Source organism: Caretta caretta, chromosome 3 (assembly GCF_965140235.1).
Source record: "Caretta caretta isolate rCarCar2 chromosome 3, rCarCar1.hap1, whole genome shotgun sequence".
Classification (NCBI taxonomy): Eukaryota; Metazoa; Chordata; order Testudines; family Cheloniidae; genus Caretta; species Caretta caretta.
Window position 1 is genome coordinate 141,292,557 of NC_134208.1, and position 16,952 is coordinate 141,309,508.

The 16,952-nt window shown below is 41.2% G+C and overlaps 1 protein-coding gene across 7 annotated transcripts in view; it reads right to left on the reverse strand.

The window, feature by feature from the left end:
• Window positions 1–16,952, reverse strand: part of AKT3 (AKT serine/threonine kinase 3) — a 265,359-nt gene that overhangs the window by 209,318 nt on the left and 39,089 nt on the right. Inside the window, exons 3-4 of one of the 7 annotated variants that reach the window (XM_075126959.1) lie at window positions 5,756–9,276; window positions 4,981–5,051 (exon numbers count right to left, since the gene is read on the reverse strand). The exons of 5 other annotated variants lie outside the window; for them this stretch is intronic. Coding sequence is in view for 1 of the 2 variants with exons in the window: in XM_075126955.1 (XP_074983056.1) it covers window positions 5,756–5,798 (43 nt within the window). In the remaining variant the exon portion in view is untranslated. The remainder of the gene's footprint in view (window positions 1–4,980; window positions 5,052–5,755; window positions 9,277–16,952) is intronic. One more of the 7 variants, XM_075126955.1, reaches the window with a different exon arrangement.

Sequence of the window (16,952 nt, forward strand, 5' to 3'; positions counted from 1 at the left end):
GTACAGACCCTTTACCCTATCCAAGCTGCACTACAGAAGAGTTATAGCGACATGAAATAGAGGAGCCATGTACTTACCCACACCCCTTCCGAGTGTTAGCTTTCATGCTGTGCACTCTCCTTTAGGAATTTACTTCAGGGCTTCAGATGTGGACAACAGGGGGTTTTGGCACAACAGTGCACATGTAACCATGTACAGTCACAAGTGCAGACATAGTTTAAGAGTACGAAGACGAGTGACATGAAGAATGAGGTTTATGGACACAATCACATATGTACAATGTGTACACATATATACAACTGCAAATTTTTCTGATAATTATAAATATATTAAGTGCCACCTATTTCTACCTGCCCCTCATGTAATTATTAATAGTCTGATTTCTGTAGGAGGACCTGGAGGGAAGATTTACAGGAAAACTGGACAGTTGGTTTAGATATTTATAATGTTTTTCCATGGGAGTTCTAACTGCATGTAAAAATCATTTCAAGTCCCCTTCTGTGATTCATATGGTCATCAAAAATAAAAACCAAGACCACAACCTAGTTTCCATTTCTGCAATCAATGAGGCTTCAGACAGGTAAAAGGGTCTACTGCATGGATCAACTGCCACATCAGGTAACTAATGAATATGGTCTTTGTGATCCACACTTTTATTGCCACCTCTTAAACTATACGCTTAAGTACATAATACTTCCTGGTAATTTTAATGTTTTCAACAATTCATTTTAAAAATATATTCATTTCTTAGATCATGTTTCTTATTATACAGTTGATCACATAAAATACTACATGCCAATTACTGGAAAATGTGAAGCAATCACTTCATAATGTTTTGTATTATATTCTTATTCCCAAATGTAAAGGAACAAAGTATATCTAATAAATGTTCACTTTGAAAAACTAAATACAAAAAACATTTCAAACATAACAAGAAACACAATCCATGAGGGAAAATATGGCCATAATTCAGATATGAAAAAAACCTCACCATGAGAAAAAACTTAGAAAATATTGAGCATCAAATCAAGCCCTCTAATGCCAGTAAGCCATATTTATAGTCCACACATAATCCATATAATAGTTGTTCATAAATTTACATATATAAAGAACTCCATATGGCTGCTCTACATATCACCAGTATGGTAACTAATTTAATGCTGTCTACAACTGCTGATGCACCTCTGACTGAAAGATTTAACAAGACCTTTCACCCTCCTGATATTTGTTAACCTTCTACCTCAATAAGTTTTCTTCATAATGTATACATGTTCCAATAGTATGGTGCTGTATTTCAGCAGATCATCTTTCACTCGAACTATCTGTTCTCTGCTATTTGACTTTAATACACTAAAAAAGTGTTCTCAAATTAGTTCACTTTAAAATTAAATTAAAACCAAACTCAGGGTCTTTGGTTCATCACCCAGGTTACAGAAACAGACTGTTTCATTATTAACTAAAAACAGTAGTTCATAATATCATGGATAGTACCATGGTAATACCAGGGTGACAAGTAAAAATCTCTGCTTTTGGTAAAAACTGCTTACTTTCCGCAAACATATAGATTACATTCTCTTTAGAGTGGGCCAACTAGGGTTGGCCAAAAAAATTCAAATTTGTTCAGTGAACAGTGAGCATTGTATCTGCTTGTGCATGGGCCGCCATCCTTCACAGGCAAACAGGGAGTCTCATCGTTCTCAAGCTTCATCAGATAGACTGCTGTTACTGTTGGATCTGGGCTGTCAGGTGCGTTCGATGAGCATTAACATGTAGCATTTGTGGTCTACAACATTATGCCCCTAGGGAACATAAATAAACTGTCCAGAAATGGTATTATTCTATTTGAAGACAAGACAGATAGTGATGTTTCCACAAACATCTAGAGGAAAGTTTTGCTAGAGTCATCCTTGTGTTCTCCTAAATAGTGGAGCAATATGAAACACTTTACTAAAAGTTCCCAAACTGCCCCAGTTAAATTATCCAGATGTAATTTCTTTTGTAGCAATCAGACTTCACTTGTTATTTCATATCCTAATCAAAAGGGAAAAACACAAAATAATTTGCTTACTGAAGACACTATCAGCTTTTTTCTTTAAAAAAAAAACTGTCTTTTTAGTCCTCTTCCTCTCCCACTTTCTATTCTATTTAAATAGCTAATTACATCAAAAAGCAGCTGTACTGCATTCAAGCAGAGACAGAAAAACAACTGTATTAGAACTTGCCAGAGTTAATATAAAAAGTTTATACTTAATTAAAATTCTTAGGATAGTGTTATGAATATTTTAAATGATAGCTCATTTTGGGGTGTAGCATTTATCATCAAAGTAATGGATACCTTTCTTTTTTATAATTTTAATCTAAAAATATTCTAGTGCTTTATACAAAGTGAAGAAAACAGCCAAAAAGATTTGCACCAGCACTCTTCCATTCCAAAAATGTTATTCATATTAACAGTTTTACCAACATCTCTTGAGGGCAGAGGTAAATAATTTTCAGAGACTAGATCTCTAACATCGTTTAAGAGTCTTTGGTGACTGACTTTTCTCTCTCTTTCTTTCTTTAAAATACATGATGTGATAAAAAAGCATGTGCCATGAATAAAACTTAGAGGAGATGACATGACTGATGCCCTTGACTCTCTGAAATTATACATTTCTGTCCTCTCTGCCAAAAGGGTGAGAAGGGAAACACTTTCTAAATGCTTTAGTACAGGAGGTATATTTCTAAACCACCTGTTTGAAGTGGTATCAGCCAAGAAGAAAAGAGGATAAAACAGACATTCACTCGTTTTATGAAATTCTGGACCAGCAGATTCACCATGTGTGTTTGAGATGTTAAAGGAGAATATGAATTGATCCATTTCTTGCCAAAGTTCCATGGTTCCAGATAAACTAAGCAGCTAAAACAAATGCTGGATAGAACTACCCTGACAAAACAAAGAACTATCTACCTCCTATACCTCTTGCAGTATTTCATCCCAGAAGGAAGAAAAAGAAAGTTGAACTCATCCCTTAGAACCTTCAAGGGATTTCACCCAAGAACTTAAATCTCCCTGGAAAAAAGGCAGCTTCTTGTTGATCTTATATTTTTAAAAAAGGAAAACATAGAATATTTAAAAAATCAAATGTTTAATATTAATATTTTTCAGGGACCTAGACAAAGGAAATTAGGAATATCTGCACCAGTACTAGAATTAATACCTTTAAAGGCTAATGTAAGTCCTTCTTCATAGGTCTTCCTCTGAAAGGTAACATCAGGTATAAAGCAGAGACCAGTCCAGACAGCAAGAAAAACACTGATTGCTTTTTCATTATTCTTAAGATCCAAGGGTTTGAGTCTGTGTTCCCCTATACAAATTGGTGAGGATTTATCTCAAGCCTTCCCCAGGAAAGGGGGTGTAGGGCTTGGGGGGATATTTTGGGGGGAAAGATGTTTCCAAGTGGGCTCTTTTCCTGTTCTTTGTTTAACACGCTTGGTGGTGGCAGCATAGGGTTCAAGGACAAGGCAAAGTTTGTACCTTGAGGAAGTTTTTAACCTAAGCTGGTAAGAATAAGCTTAGGGGGTCTTTCATGCAGGTCCCCACATCTGTACCCTAGAGTTCAGAGTGGGGAAGGAACCTTGACAGTATGTCATCCAGGATATCAAAATACATCAAATGAAGAGATGGACAACTGACTATCAAAGCAATTCACAATTAGTTCAACTGCTTCCACACTTCTATGTTCTGTCTCAATGTTTTGGAAAGTTATCCAAGGCTGAGCTTAAGTGGTAAATGCAATATTTGTTTGTGCTAACACTGGACAAGCCATTAAAGGAGAGTACAAAGAAGATTGTCTGCTTGGACTTTGAATTCCAAATGATTATTCCATATGATAGATGGCAATAGTTCCAGGGAGAATACAGGCAATAGTTCCAGGGAAAAACTGAGTAATATGCTCAAGCGGAAGAGCTAAATAGAATTGATTATTTTAACCACAATTCTCAATCCCTACCTCATACTAGGTCAGGGGCGGGCAAAAGTTTTGACCCGAGGGCTGCATCGGGTTTTGGAAATTGTATGGAGGGCCGGTTAGGGGAGGCTGTGCCTCCCAGACAGCCTGGCCCCTACCCCCATCCACCCCTCCCGCTTCTCGCCCCTGATGCCCCCCCCCCCCCCCAGGACTCCTGCCCCATCCAACCCCCCTTGTTCCCTGATGGCCCCCCCGGGGCTCTTGCCCCATCCACCACCCCCTGCTCCCTATCCCCTGACCGCTCCCGAAACCCCCACCCCTGACTGCCCCCTGCCACCCCATCCAACCCCCCTCTCCTTCTTAACTGCCCCCCTGGGACCCTTACCCCCATTCAACCCCCCCATTCCTCACCCTCTGACCGCCCCAACCCTGTCCACCCGCTTGAACTCCCCTGCCCTCTATCCAACCACTCCGCATCCCTGCCCCCTTACCGTGCTGCCTGGAGCATCAGTGGCTGGCTGCCACCGCGCAGCACAGAGCACTGGGTCAGGCTGGGCTCTGCAGCTGCGCTGCCCCAGGAGCTTTCAACCCCGCTGGCAGCACAGTGAGCCGAGGCTGCGGGGGAGAGGGAACAGCAGGGGAGGGGCCGGGGGCTAGCCTCCCGGGCCAGGAGCGGCCCGCAGGCCATAGTTTGCCCACCTCTGTACTAGGTAAAAAGGAGGAAAATCAGGTCAAGGGCAAGGACAAACAAGAATGGACAAAGAACAGTATTGCAGGACAGAAAAGTAAAGCTAGCAGCATTCCCATTTTAGTGCAGGAATAATTCAGTTAAAGATCTGGCAAAAACTCAACATAACTGCAGTATGTTGACGCACACAACCTGGTTCATGGGAGTTGGACATCTATAACCAACAAATCAAGGATTCTGGTTGACTCCACTCTCTTTGGTCAACCCATTAAGCCTAATTTACTGGGAACATTGTTCAACTGTGTAATAATCTTCAGCCAATGTTTGGTAAAATGAACCCACCTGGGGGCGGTCAGCACTTTTAGGTAGGAGACTGACTAGTGAGAGTCTTCTGTGGGCTTTTAGTCAAAATACTGAAAGACACAAAGAGGAAGCATACCAAATATAAAATTAATTTAAAGCACAATCACCAACTTTATGACCAGAATCCAGTATTTTTCAGATGAAGTTCTGTACATTAAGTTTTTCTTACATTCAAATTTTCTCTAAAACAAACAATCAAGCTGAGCTCTTAAAATCCTGCTTCTTTAAAGTGTGCTTTTATTTTTCCACCCATTTAAAATAAGCCAATATTTTTAATTATCATCCTATCATTGTTCTCTTTAAGCACATTGTAACAATACATGACTACTTCTTCCAAGTTGCTCAGTGCAACTCAGAGCATGTGATAATTCTGTATTTTTAGCATTTAACCAGTGCACATAAAAAACAAAAGCATTTATTCAGAAAAAAATATCTAGCAGTGAATGTGAGACCATAGTTTACTAAAAATAAAAAACTACTAGTTAATATCTAACCTGAAAAAGAAGTGTACCACAAAAGTGGGTTTCCACTTCACTTACTTGAATTTACGCAATTCGTCATTTCTGTGCTTGATTTAAAGGGAGACTTTTTTACATATTTCAAACACATGCTTTATTTCCAGTCCCAAAAGTAAATCTATTCCACACTGCACTAAATCCAGAGGAATGATAATTACTCATAGCATAAAAGAACTGAACAGGAAAGAAAAGTGAAGATCATCCAGTTTTTACCGAAAGAAAAAGAAGTTTCTTACCAGTACAGTAACTGTTATTCTTCAGGATACATCTTGCATACATACAATTCCTCTGTAGGTGTATGTGCAGCCAATGCACTTGAGTCAGAAACTTTTGCCAGCCATACTAGCAAGCAGTGCATGCACCACCATTCATCCGCGCACACAGAGCCAAAGGTATAAAGGGGGCATGGTTGCTCCCTCCCTCTTTGGCCCTTTGCACCATCAGTTAGCGAATCCCAAAGTAGTAGGGAAGGTGGAAGAGTCATGGAATGTATATGTGCACAATACATATCAAAGAACAGGTAAGCAACAATTTCTCTCTGCTTGGAGTGATTGCACATACGAATTCTTCTGTAGGTGACTCACGAACAGTTTCCTTTTTCAGATGGTGGGACTTGAAACTTAAAGTGAGACTACAGCAATGACTTGCCAAAGATAGCAGTGTCTCAGGAAGCTTGAGTAATAGCATCATGTCTGGACCATGTCACTGCTTTAACAAATGACTAAATGGATGTTAAATGGACTCTCACTGAACTGACAGTATTTCAGACACAATAGGTAGTCCAGCATATAGCTAATGTCTGTGCTATCTGGTGATTACTGATGTGACTCTATCCAGATTGAAAACCTTTTTCATTTTGCTTTGTACATGGCTTTAGTGGATCCTTTCAGCTGTTCACCAAACTGGTCTGTATAACTCAGGAGCAGACTCCTCATTGCTCAGCCAGAAATCACCCATGCCATGAGGTGAAGAGATTGTAGGATGGGGTTCCTCCTGGGGGAATTCTGCACCACTGCAAAAATGCAGAATTTGCACAGAATTAATGTTCTGTACAGAATTTTCTTTTCCCCTCTCCCCTGTCACAGAAATGGACTGCAGAGCTGCTGGCCACTACTAGAAGCTACTGGACCCAGCAGCTCCCCAGCTTGCAAATAGAAGACACTACCAGGAGAAGTGGGAGGGTTCCCAGCAGCTGCAGTTCCCCACATGCCCTGAAGGAAGGAGGCGGTGTGCAGGAAATTCCATATAAGCCCAGGACCCAACATCAGGCTGTTCCTCCCTCTGGATCCCTGGGCTCTGGAGGACAAGGGGTGCAGATGTTTGGACCAGGGGATGCCAGTGGCTGGGATCGGGGGGGGAAGGTGTGGGTGTCTGGGCCACCCTGTGGCTGGGCTCTTGGGGGTGGGGGGAGGGGATATGGGTGTCTGGCCCCCCCCAGCTGGGCTCTTGGGGGTGGGGGGAAAGGTGCAGAGAAACAGGAACTGGGTTGTTGTAGGGGTTTCTTTAACTCTCTGCTCCTGGGGGGATTTTGTTGTTGTTGTCGTCTGTATAGCCAAAATAATTGAAACTGGTGTGATTATGTAGTGCTATTTTGACAAATAAAATATGTAGAATTTTAAAATACTGTGCACAGAATTTAAATTTTTTGGCACAGAATTCCCCCAGGAATAATAGGGTGCAATGATTTGCCTTGGTTTTGAGACAAGAGATCCTCATCCACATACAGAGTAATGGGTGGTCAAATTGAGAGGTGATGTAGATCCAAGTACCAGCACTGCATCGGTCAGGCAGCTACAATGGAGTGTTCAGGCTGCCTTATCTTTCTGTATCTTCCTGATCATCCTTGGAATCAGAAGAACTAGAGGGAATCATTCAGCCAAGGAAGAAGAAAGGCATCTGTCAAGGAACCCTGGTTGTGACCTTCCCGGAAAAGAATCTCCTGCATTTGTTGCTCAGGTTGGTTACAAAGAGATTTATCACCAAGTAGATCACCACTGATGAAAGATCTGCTGCAGAATGTCCCTCTATTGACCACTTGTGATGATCGATGAAGTTCCTGCTGATGGCATCTATGTTATTGTTCCTCACTCGTGGAAGTTGAAAAGCATTTGGCAAGACACTGTTCTTTATACAAAAATTCCACAAGTAGATCACTTCTTTACATGACTGAAATGACCTTGCCCCCACGTGCTTGCTCAGATAAAAAACAGCGTTGTTGTCGATGAGAACTTGAACCTCCTGCCCCTGATAGTGGCAACCAACGTCTCACTTGCCTGGCAAACAGCTCAAAGTTCCAGCACATTTATATGACACATAACTTCATGAGGCATCCACAGTCCTTGAGTGTGAAGTTGACCCAGACAGGCCTGCCAATCTTTGGTGGACACATTTGGTTCTGGTGGTCAGGAACCCCTCTGCATACATTCTAAGGGTCTAATCACCAATTCAGGGACCGAAGCAATTGTGCAGGCATACAAAAATCAGCATGTCTAGCAATACCTACTTGGGCCACGCCTGCAGACCTCAGAGGTAAAATCCAGAAGGCTGAGTCACATACATGTACAAGGCCATGTGCCCCAACTGCTATACACATGAACATACTGTTGTCCTTGGGTTGGACTTGAGGCTCTCAGACAGAGACTATGGACTGGAACATGTCTGTCAGGGAAGGTGTATAGGAGAGGTGTGTCCCATTTTAGGATAAAATCATTACCCAGGAAGCAAGGACCCAATTCTGCTCTGGATCAGAACTGAGAACAGTTGCCGTTCTGTGTCATTGCAAAGAAGTCTATAGTTGGGAACCCCCAGTGTTTGAATATGTTTTGTAATACTCGGGGTCTAATTCCCACTCGTGATCCTAGGAATATTTTCTGCTTAGTGCATCTGCAGTGGTGTTTTGGCATCCTGGCAGGTAGGAGGCTGAGATGTCAATATTGTGACTGATGCTCCAGTTCCAGAGTAACATGGCTTCTGTCCATAGGTGAACATGCCCCCCTGCCAGTTGATATAGAACATGTGATATTTTCTATCAGTATCTTTATGGTCTTGTTCTTGATTGTAGGCAGGACATGGGAGCATGCACTGTGAACGGCACACAGTTCCAGTAGGTTCATATGTAGGAGGGATTCTGATGGGGACCAATGGCCCTGGATAGCAGGAGAGTTCGGATGTGCTCCTCAACCTAGTAGTGAAGTGTCCATCATGATTATCACTGTTGAACCCAGAGAGCTGTAGCCAGGATGCATACCTCATAACTACTTCTGTGGCTATAGACCACGCTGCAGTGTCTGCGGAGCCCAGCGCAGCCTGCAATGCTGTTCTGGAGAGAAGAGGACCTTCAGAGACGATGGCCCTAAACTGTTCTCTTCTGTTCCAGTGTGAGTTTAATAAAATTTGACAATTTTGAATAGTATGTACAGTCGTATTTGACAAATAATACCTCATAGTCTGCGATCCTGCGGTGTAATGTCATGGAGGAGTAGGTCTTATGACCTAAGAGATTTAGTCTCTTCCAGTCTCTATTGTATGGTGTGGTTTTGGGATGTTGCCGCCTACCTGTTCATTTTCTGCATCCACGACCAAAGACACTGGTGCGGGGTGTGAGAAAAGGAACTCCGTTCCCTTCGCAGACACGTAGTATTTTTTGGTCAGACCTTTTGCACATAGGTGGAATTGTTCCCAGGGTCTGCCAAATCGATTTTTCCAGTTCCATGATTGCATCATTCATTGGTAGAGCAATTCTGGAGGCGGCTGAGGTCTGTAAGATATCAAATAGATTATGCTGTGATTCTGGTACTTCCTCCAGTAAAATGTCCAACGAGTCCTCCACCCTCTTAAAAAGGTCCTGAAATTAATTCAAGTCATCCCCCGTGCTGGGAGGTGAGGGCAAGATGGTTTCAACAGGGGAAGAGGATGAGAAATTGGCTGCCGGTGCCATATCCTGGTCCGAAATCACCTCCTCCTCCTCTTTGACCGCCTCTTCTGGGGACTTAGAGGGTCCAGTCTGACCTCTTGTATAACACTGGCCACAGAACTCCCCCAAAATAATTCCTAGAGCATATCTTTCAGAAAAACATCCAATCTTGATTTAAAAATGGTCAGTGACAGAGAATTCACCATGATTCTTGGTAAACTGTTCCAATGGTTAATTACTCTCACTGCTAAAAATGTTTGCCTTTTTTCCAGTCTGAATTTGTTCAGCTTTAACTTCCGTACATTAGATCACATTATACCTTCCTCTTCTAAACTGAAGAACCCATCATCAAATTCTTGAACCCCATGTAGGTACTTATAGACTGTAATCAAGTCACCCCTTAACATTCTCTTCTTCAAGCTAGATGGACTCAAGGAGTTCAATGTATCACTATAAGGCAATTACACCTGTATTGAGCTCAATAACTTGTGTTTCTCTACAGCATAACTTCTAGAGAGACATCCAGTTTTGATATGAAGACATCAAGAGATGAAAAATTCACCCCTTCTCTTGGTAGGGGTTAAATCATCCACATTTAAAATTTTGTGCCTTATTTCCAATTGGAATTGTCTAGCTTCAAGCCCTTGATTTTGGGTTATGCCTTTCTCCACTAGATTAAAGACCCCTTTATATAACTTATTATTTTCTCCCAGAAACTGTAACCAAGTCACCTTTCAATCTTGTTTTTTAAAAACTAAACAGATTTAGTTTTTTAGAACTCTCACTTTCAGTCATTTCCTCTAGACCTCAAATCATTTTTGTGGCTCTTTTCTGTACTCCCTCCAACTTTTCAACTTTCTTTTTAAAAGGTGGACACCAGAACCATACACAATATTCCAGTATCAGTTCCACCAATATTATATATAGAGGCAAAATCATCTTCCTAATCCTTTGCACTACTCCTTTGTTTATACATGTAAGAATCACATCACATTGAAAATTCACATTGTTTATCTTCTATGTCCCCTTATTTCCAGGATACAGTCCCCCATTCTGTAAGCATGGCCTGTTTCTAGGCATATAACTTTGCATTTGGCTGTGTTAAAATCTGTTTTGTTTCCAGGCGCTCAGCTCACCAAGCAATCCAAATTGCTCTGTAGTACTTCCCGATCCTCAGTTATTTACTATTCTACCAATCTTTGTGTGCACAAATTTTATAAGCAGTAATTTTATATATACTTCCAGATCACTGATGAAAAAGTAGTAGATTGTCATCTCCTACCCGGGCCAGCCACTAGAGAGCGACAAGATACACATTCTGCATATACACATTTGCAGACAGCAGAGGAATGATGAGACTCAAAAATCCCTGGTTCTATTCAAGTTTCTGAGAGACGTGTACTCTCTACTGGTGTGGTGTCATGGCATGAATCCTTAGTGGATGTCTGTCTCATTGTGAATGAAGTGCACTCATTTCCATGGTGAGGAAAACACCACATTCTTGTAGCTGTGCTAAAACACGAGATAAGGGGAATGGCAGTACCAGTCCAGAAGCATGTGGCTACTACCCTTTAGAGGATGGCTATCTCCCAAGCATTACAGATCTGTGAGCAACCAGTCTGCGGTTGGCAGGTCCACTGTGGCTGCTGTGATGGATGTTGGTCAGGCAATAAATACACTGCTGCACCCACATGGGGTTTAAATAGCCAATGACCCTGTTACTGCAAGCTCTGAGCAGCTGGGGACCAAAACTGTGATAGAGCTAGAGATGGGGAACATTTGTGCCTATAATCTGAATCACAACCACTGATGCTTTCTGAATCAACACAGAAGTATATTACTCACTCCACTGGGGTGCAGGACTTGATAAATCCATCTGGGCTGATGAATAAAAATAAGTTATTGGGCATGTGTATACTGCACACTACTTGGGTAGCTACTCCAAGTTCTGCTACAAGCAAACAAACATATAAGGGACTTTTGTGTTTGAACTGAAGGTGAGCTAGAGGGAACAATCAATTTCCAACTAAAGATACATCCAGTGATGAGCTGCCAAAATCTTAACAACCGGTTCCCTCCTCATCCCATGAGGGGGTCGTGGCCCGCCCCCGCCGGGACCCCTGCCCCATCCACCCCCTCCCCTGTCCCCTGATTGCCCCCGGAACCAGGCAGGAGGGTCTCGTGAGCCACCATAGTGGGTGCCCACCCCGCCCCCAAGAGCCAGAGGGACCTGCTGGGGGCGAGGTGGGGAATCCCGGTGGTGCTTACCCGGGGCAGCTCCCGGGAAGCATTCAGCAGGTCCCTCTGGCTCCTAGGGGCAGGGTAGCTTAGCTGGGGGGAGGGGGGAAGCTGGGAGAGCAGCTGCTCCCCCCACTGATCACATCAAAAAAGTGGCGCCTTAGTCACCAACCCTGTGGGTGCTCTGGGACTGGAGCCCCCACAGGGAAGATTTGGTGGGTGCAGAGCCCCCACTGGCAGCTCCCCACCCCGCGCCCGGCCCCAGCTCACCTCCACTCCACCTCCGCCTCCTCCCCTGAACACCCCCTGGCTTCCTGCAAATCAGCTGTTTGTGCAGGAAACCTGGGAGGACTGAGAAGCAGGCGGTGGCTTGCAGGCTGAGAAGCAGGCCCAGGGAGGCGGAGACGAGCTGGGGTGGGGAGCGGTTCCCCTGAGCACCCCTGCCCCCCCCCAGGTTACCTGCTGTGGTACGGGCGGCACTCCTCGCGACCCCCCGCTCCAGCTCACCTCCTTTCCGCCTCCCTGGGCCTGAGCACGAAGCCATCGCTTGCTCCTCAGCTCTCCCAAGCTTCCGACGCGAACAGCTGATTCGCAGGAAGCCGGGGGGGGGGAGAAGGGGGAGGGCGGAGAAGTAGAGCGGGGCGGAGGCAAGCTGGGGACGGGAGCTGCCGGTGGGTGCACTGCACCCACCATATTTTCCCTATGTGTGCTTCAGCCCCAGAGCACCGACGGAGTCGGCACCTAAGGCGCCACTTTTGGCTGGCTGTCAAATTTAGAAGCCTTTTTAGAACCAGTTATCCCTCGCGGGACAACCGGTTCTAAAAGGGCTTCTAAATTTAACAACCAGTTCCAGCGAACCGGCTCCAGCGAACCAGGTCCAGCTCACCACTGGATACATCTCTACTGGAGACAAACAGGTAGCATACAGCACACTATACACCTCTGGAAGCCCCTTATAACTCTGGAGGCAATTGTTCCAAAGCTCAGACCCCTCCACTTCCAACCCCTCCACCTTCAAAATAGCTATAGGAACACCTCTGTTGTGCATATTCTCACAAACACCTATTCATGGAATTAGTTATAATGGTTTTACCTTCCACAAACACTTTTGCAAGAAAACCATTGCTTACCTGAATATTCATAAACACACAAAAAGAAGTGCAAATTCCAGCAAAGCAAAGAGGTGGGTTTTATCCAGAATAGTAGTTTGTGCAGTGTTTCTGCAGTATTCATCAAGCGTTGATAGTGGGACTATGCTAGACAGGGAAGAGATCCTGGACTGGGAATCAAGAGACCTGGGTTCTATTCCAGGCTCTGCCTTTGACTTGTTTTATGACGTTTGTCAAGTCACTTCCCCCCACCCCATGCCTCCATTTCCTCCTCTGTAAATTGGGGGTGATACCTCCATTGTAAAGCACTTTGAGATTTAGAGATGAAAAACACTAAGAGTTAGGCATTGCTGTTATTAATATCTTACTGTATTTCTGTCTTCTCTGGTCATTTACATATGGCAACCCTACCACTACTTAATAATTTTTGCTATTAAATACAGATTAGAATAAAAAATTAGTTTGTTTTGTTTCAACTTGTTTATCAGGAGACACTCAGAATTAAGTACTATTAGCTGAGACAATTAGAAAGAAGAATTTTGTTCCTACTTTGTGTAACAGATGTTCAAGATAGTCTATTTAAATTTCTCTTTGTTAGAGGTGTGTTAATCTACTCAAATAATTCAGATAGACAATCTGCAAACAAGATATCTGACAGGTTGTGAACAACAGTCAATTAGTAGCATAACTTCTGAAACTATTTTTTTCAAAAAACACTCACCCACACCCAACCAAACTAGGTCTTTAACGTACATTTCCAAAATTAACATCTCTTTGGCCTTTGCATAATTTCAAAGCCTTGCATAACAAATTGCTCAATACTTTTTCATGTTTCATAGTGAAAGTACAGAACACTGAGAAGGCAGTAAACAAGTTGTATTTGAGCTAACAAATTCAATTAATATTTTGAATCAATGGGTTTATTCCAATAATTTGTCTTTGACAGTAGATACTACAACAGGAAGTTTTTCCACAGAGCTATAAACTTAAAATTTTAGGACATATAAACTGCTTGTTTAAATTTTAAAAACTGCACAGCGTTAGTATTAATCTCAGAATTAGTGGCCTTTGCAATAGTGAATCGATCACTGGATAAATTAACAATTATTCTATACTAATTTTTATCCCATAAGCTCTCATTGTTAGAAATACTAAACACTCTGTGTTCCAGAAGACCATTATTTCAGAATATCTAGCATTGTAGTGCTATGGCATTGTGACAGACTATCTTTTTTAATGTAAAGGAAGAAAAAAAAAACAGTATCCTTACAATACACATATTACAAAACAACTCTCTCATTATAAGAAAACTTCTCCAGGCTCCAAGTACGAAAGAGTATCCATCATTCATCGCATGTTGGTTTTGTTAAATTATAAGCATGGATATACCTTGAAATCCTGCCTTCGAAAAAAAATCAAAAATGTATGCAAACAATCAAGGTAAATCCTCACTCCTACTGAGTGAAAATCTTGAGGATTTCTCAAGTGATAAGAATATACAAAAGAATGAATTCTGCTAACCAAAACAGAAAGGTATTGTTGCCCTCAAGATTGCACACACTTCAAGGAAAGACATTATTATTAGGGCTGTCGATTAATTGCAGTTAACTCACGTAATTAATCGTGATTAATTTTTTTTTAGATAATATAACAATTTTAATCACACTGTTTAATAAATTTCAATTGGTATTCTGTTTAATATTTTGCATGTTTTTCTACATTTTCATATATATTGTATTCTGTGTTGTAATTGAAGTCAAAGTGTATATTACTTTTATTACAAATATTTGCACTGTAAAAATTATAAAGAGAAACAGTATTTTTCAATTCACCTCATCCAAGTACTGTAGTGCAATCTCTTTGTTGTGAAAGTGTAACTTTCAAATGTAGTGGGTTTTTTTTGTTATATAACTGCACTCAAAAACAAAACAATGCAAAACTTCAGAGTCTGCAAGTCCACTCAGTCCTACTTCTTGTTCAGCCAATCACTAAGACAAACAAAAAGAAAAGGAGTACTTGTGGCACCTTAGAGACTAACCAATTTATTTGAGCATAAGCTCACGAAAACTTATGCTCAAATAAATTGGTTAGTCTCTAAGGTGCCACAAGTACTCCTTTTCTTTTTGCGAATACAGACTAACACGGCTGTTACTCTGAAATAAGACAAACAAGTTTGTTTACATTTACAGGAGATAATGCTGCCCTCTTCTTATTTACAATGTCACCAGAAAATGAGAACACGCATTTGCATGGCAGTTTTGTAGTCGGCATTACAAGGTATTTATGTGCCAGAGATGCTAAACGTTCGTATGCCCCTTCATGCTTCAGCCACCATTCCAAAGGACATGCTTCCATGCTGATAATGCTTGTTAAAAAGTAATGAATTAATTACATTTGTGACTCAACTCCTTGGGGGAGAACTGTATGTCTCCTGCTCTGTTTTATCCACATTCTGCCATATATTTTAAGTTATAGCAATTTCGGATGATGACCCAGCACATGTTGTTCATTTTAAGAACACTTTCACTTCAGATTTGACAAAACGCAAAGAAGGTATCAATGTGAGATTTCTAAAGATAGCTACAACAACTCAACCCAAGGTTTAAAAATCTGAAGTGCCTTCCAAAATCTGAGAGGGATGAGGTGTGGAGCATGCTTTCAGAAGTCTTAAAAGAGCAACACTCCGATGTGGAAACTACAGAACTCGAACTACCAAAAAAGAAAATAAACCTTCTACTCGTGACATCTGACTCAGATAATGAAAATGAACATGTGTTGGTCCACACTGCTTTGGACTGTTATTAAGCAGAACCTGTCATCAGCAAGGACGCATGTCCTCTGGAATGGTGGTTGAAGCATGAAGGACATATGAATCTTTAATGCATCTGGAATATAAATATCTTGTACCGGCCATACAAACACCTGTTCTTACTTTCGGGTGACACTGTAAACAAGATGCAGGCACCATTATCTCCTGCAAATGTAAACAAACTTGTTTGTCTGAGCGATTGGCTGAACAAGAAGTAGGAGTGAGTGGACTTGCAGGCTCTAAAATTTTACATTGTTTTATTTTTGAATGCAGGTTTTTTTGTACATAATTCTACATTTGTAAGTTCAACTTTCATGATCAAGAGATTGCACTACTGTACTTGTATTAGGTGAAATTAAAAATAATATTTCTTTTGTTTTTTTACAGTGCAAATACCTGTAATCAAAAATAAATTAAGTGAGCACTGTACACTTAGTATTCTGTGTTGTAATTTAAATCAATATATTTGAAAAATGTAGAAAACATCCAAAATATTTAAATAAATGGTATTCTATTATTAAAAATGAGATTACTCATGCGATTAATCACGATTAATTGTGCGATTAATCGCAATTAACAGACCTAATTATTGTATTCAAAAAATTGTAAGTGAAAAATTAGGTACCCTCCAATAATGAAACCACAAACATATAATCAAGATAAAGTAAGGAGTGCAAAGGACTGAGCCACTTAACTCAAAAGAGTAAGCACAACTTTGATTCAAAAAAGAAACCAAGTACAAGAAGGATGATCCTGTGATTAGGGCACTAACCGAAAACCTAGATTCAACCCCCACCACAGACGGCCTGTGACATCCTGGGTAAATCACAGTAGACTGAGGCAGAGGGAGACTATCTACAAAATGGGCATAACAGTACTTTCCTACCTCAAAAGAGTGTTGTGTGGATAAATACACTGAATATCAAGAGGTGCTCAGATACTATGGTAAAATATGACCCATACAAACAGAGAAGTAGTAAAAAATGCATAGTAAAAATATGGAGAGAATGCCATATTAAAAATACAGATCTGCCTGGCATATCACTTTGAATGGAAAAAAGTCAGCTTGGCTCTTATAGCCAACATGCCTCTTGAAAGGTTAACACTAAGGCTCAAAGTCAAAGAAATTCTGACTTTACACTCTTGGGAAACAGAATGACCTAATATCACAATTTCAAACTAAATACGTACATATGTACACTTTCAAATCTAGTTTGTGAGGAGTCTCATTGGGATGGATAGAATTTTTTTAAAAATTAATGAAATTTATTTTAAAGTTTGAATTTTATTGATATCAGGTGAAGTTACTGATTTTAGAAATTTAAAATAAAAAACCTTTGCTATTTAAGAAAAAATTCAGCACA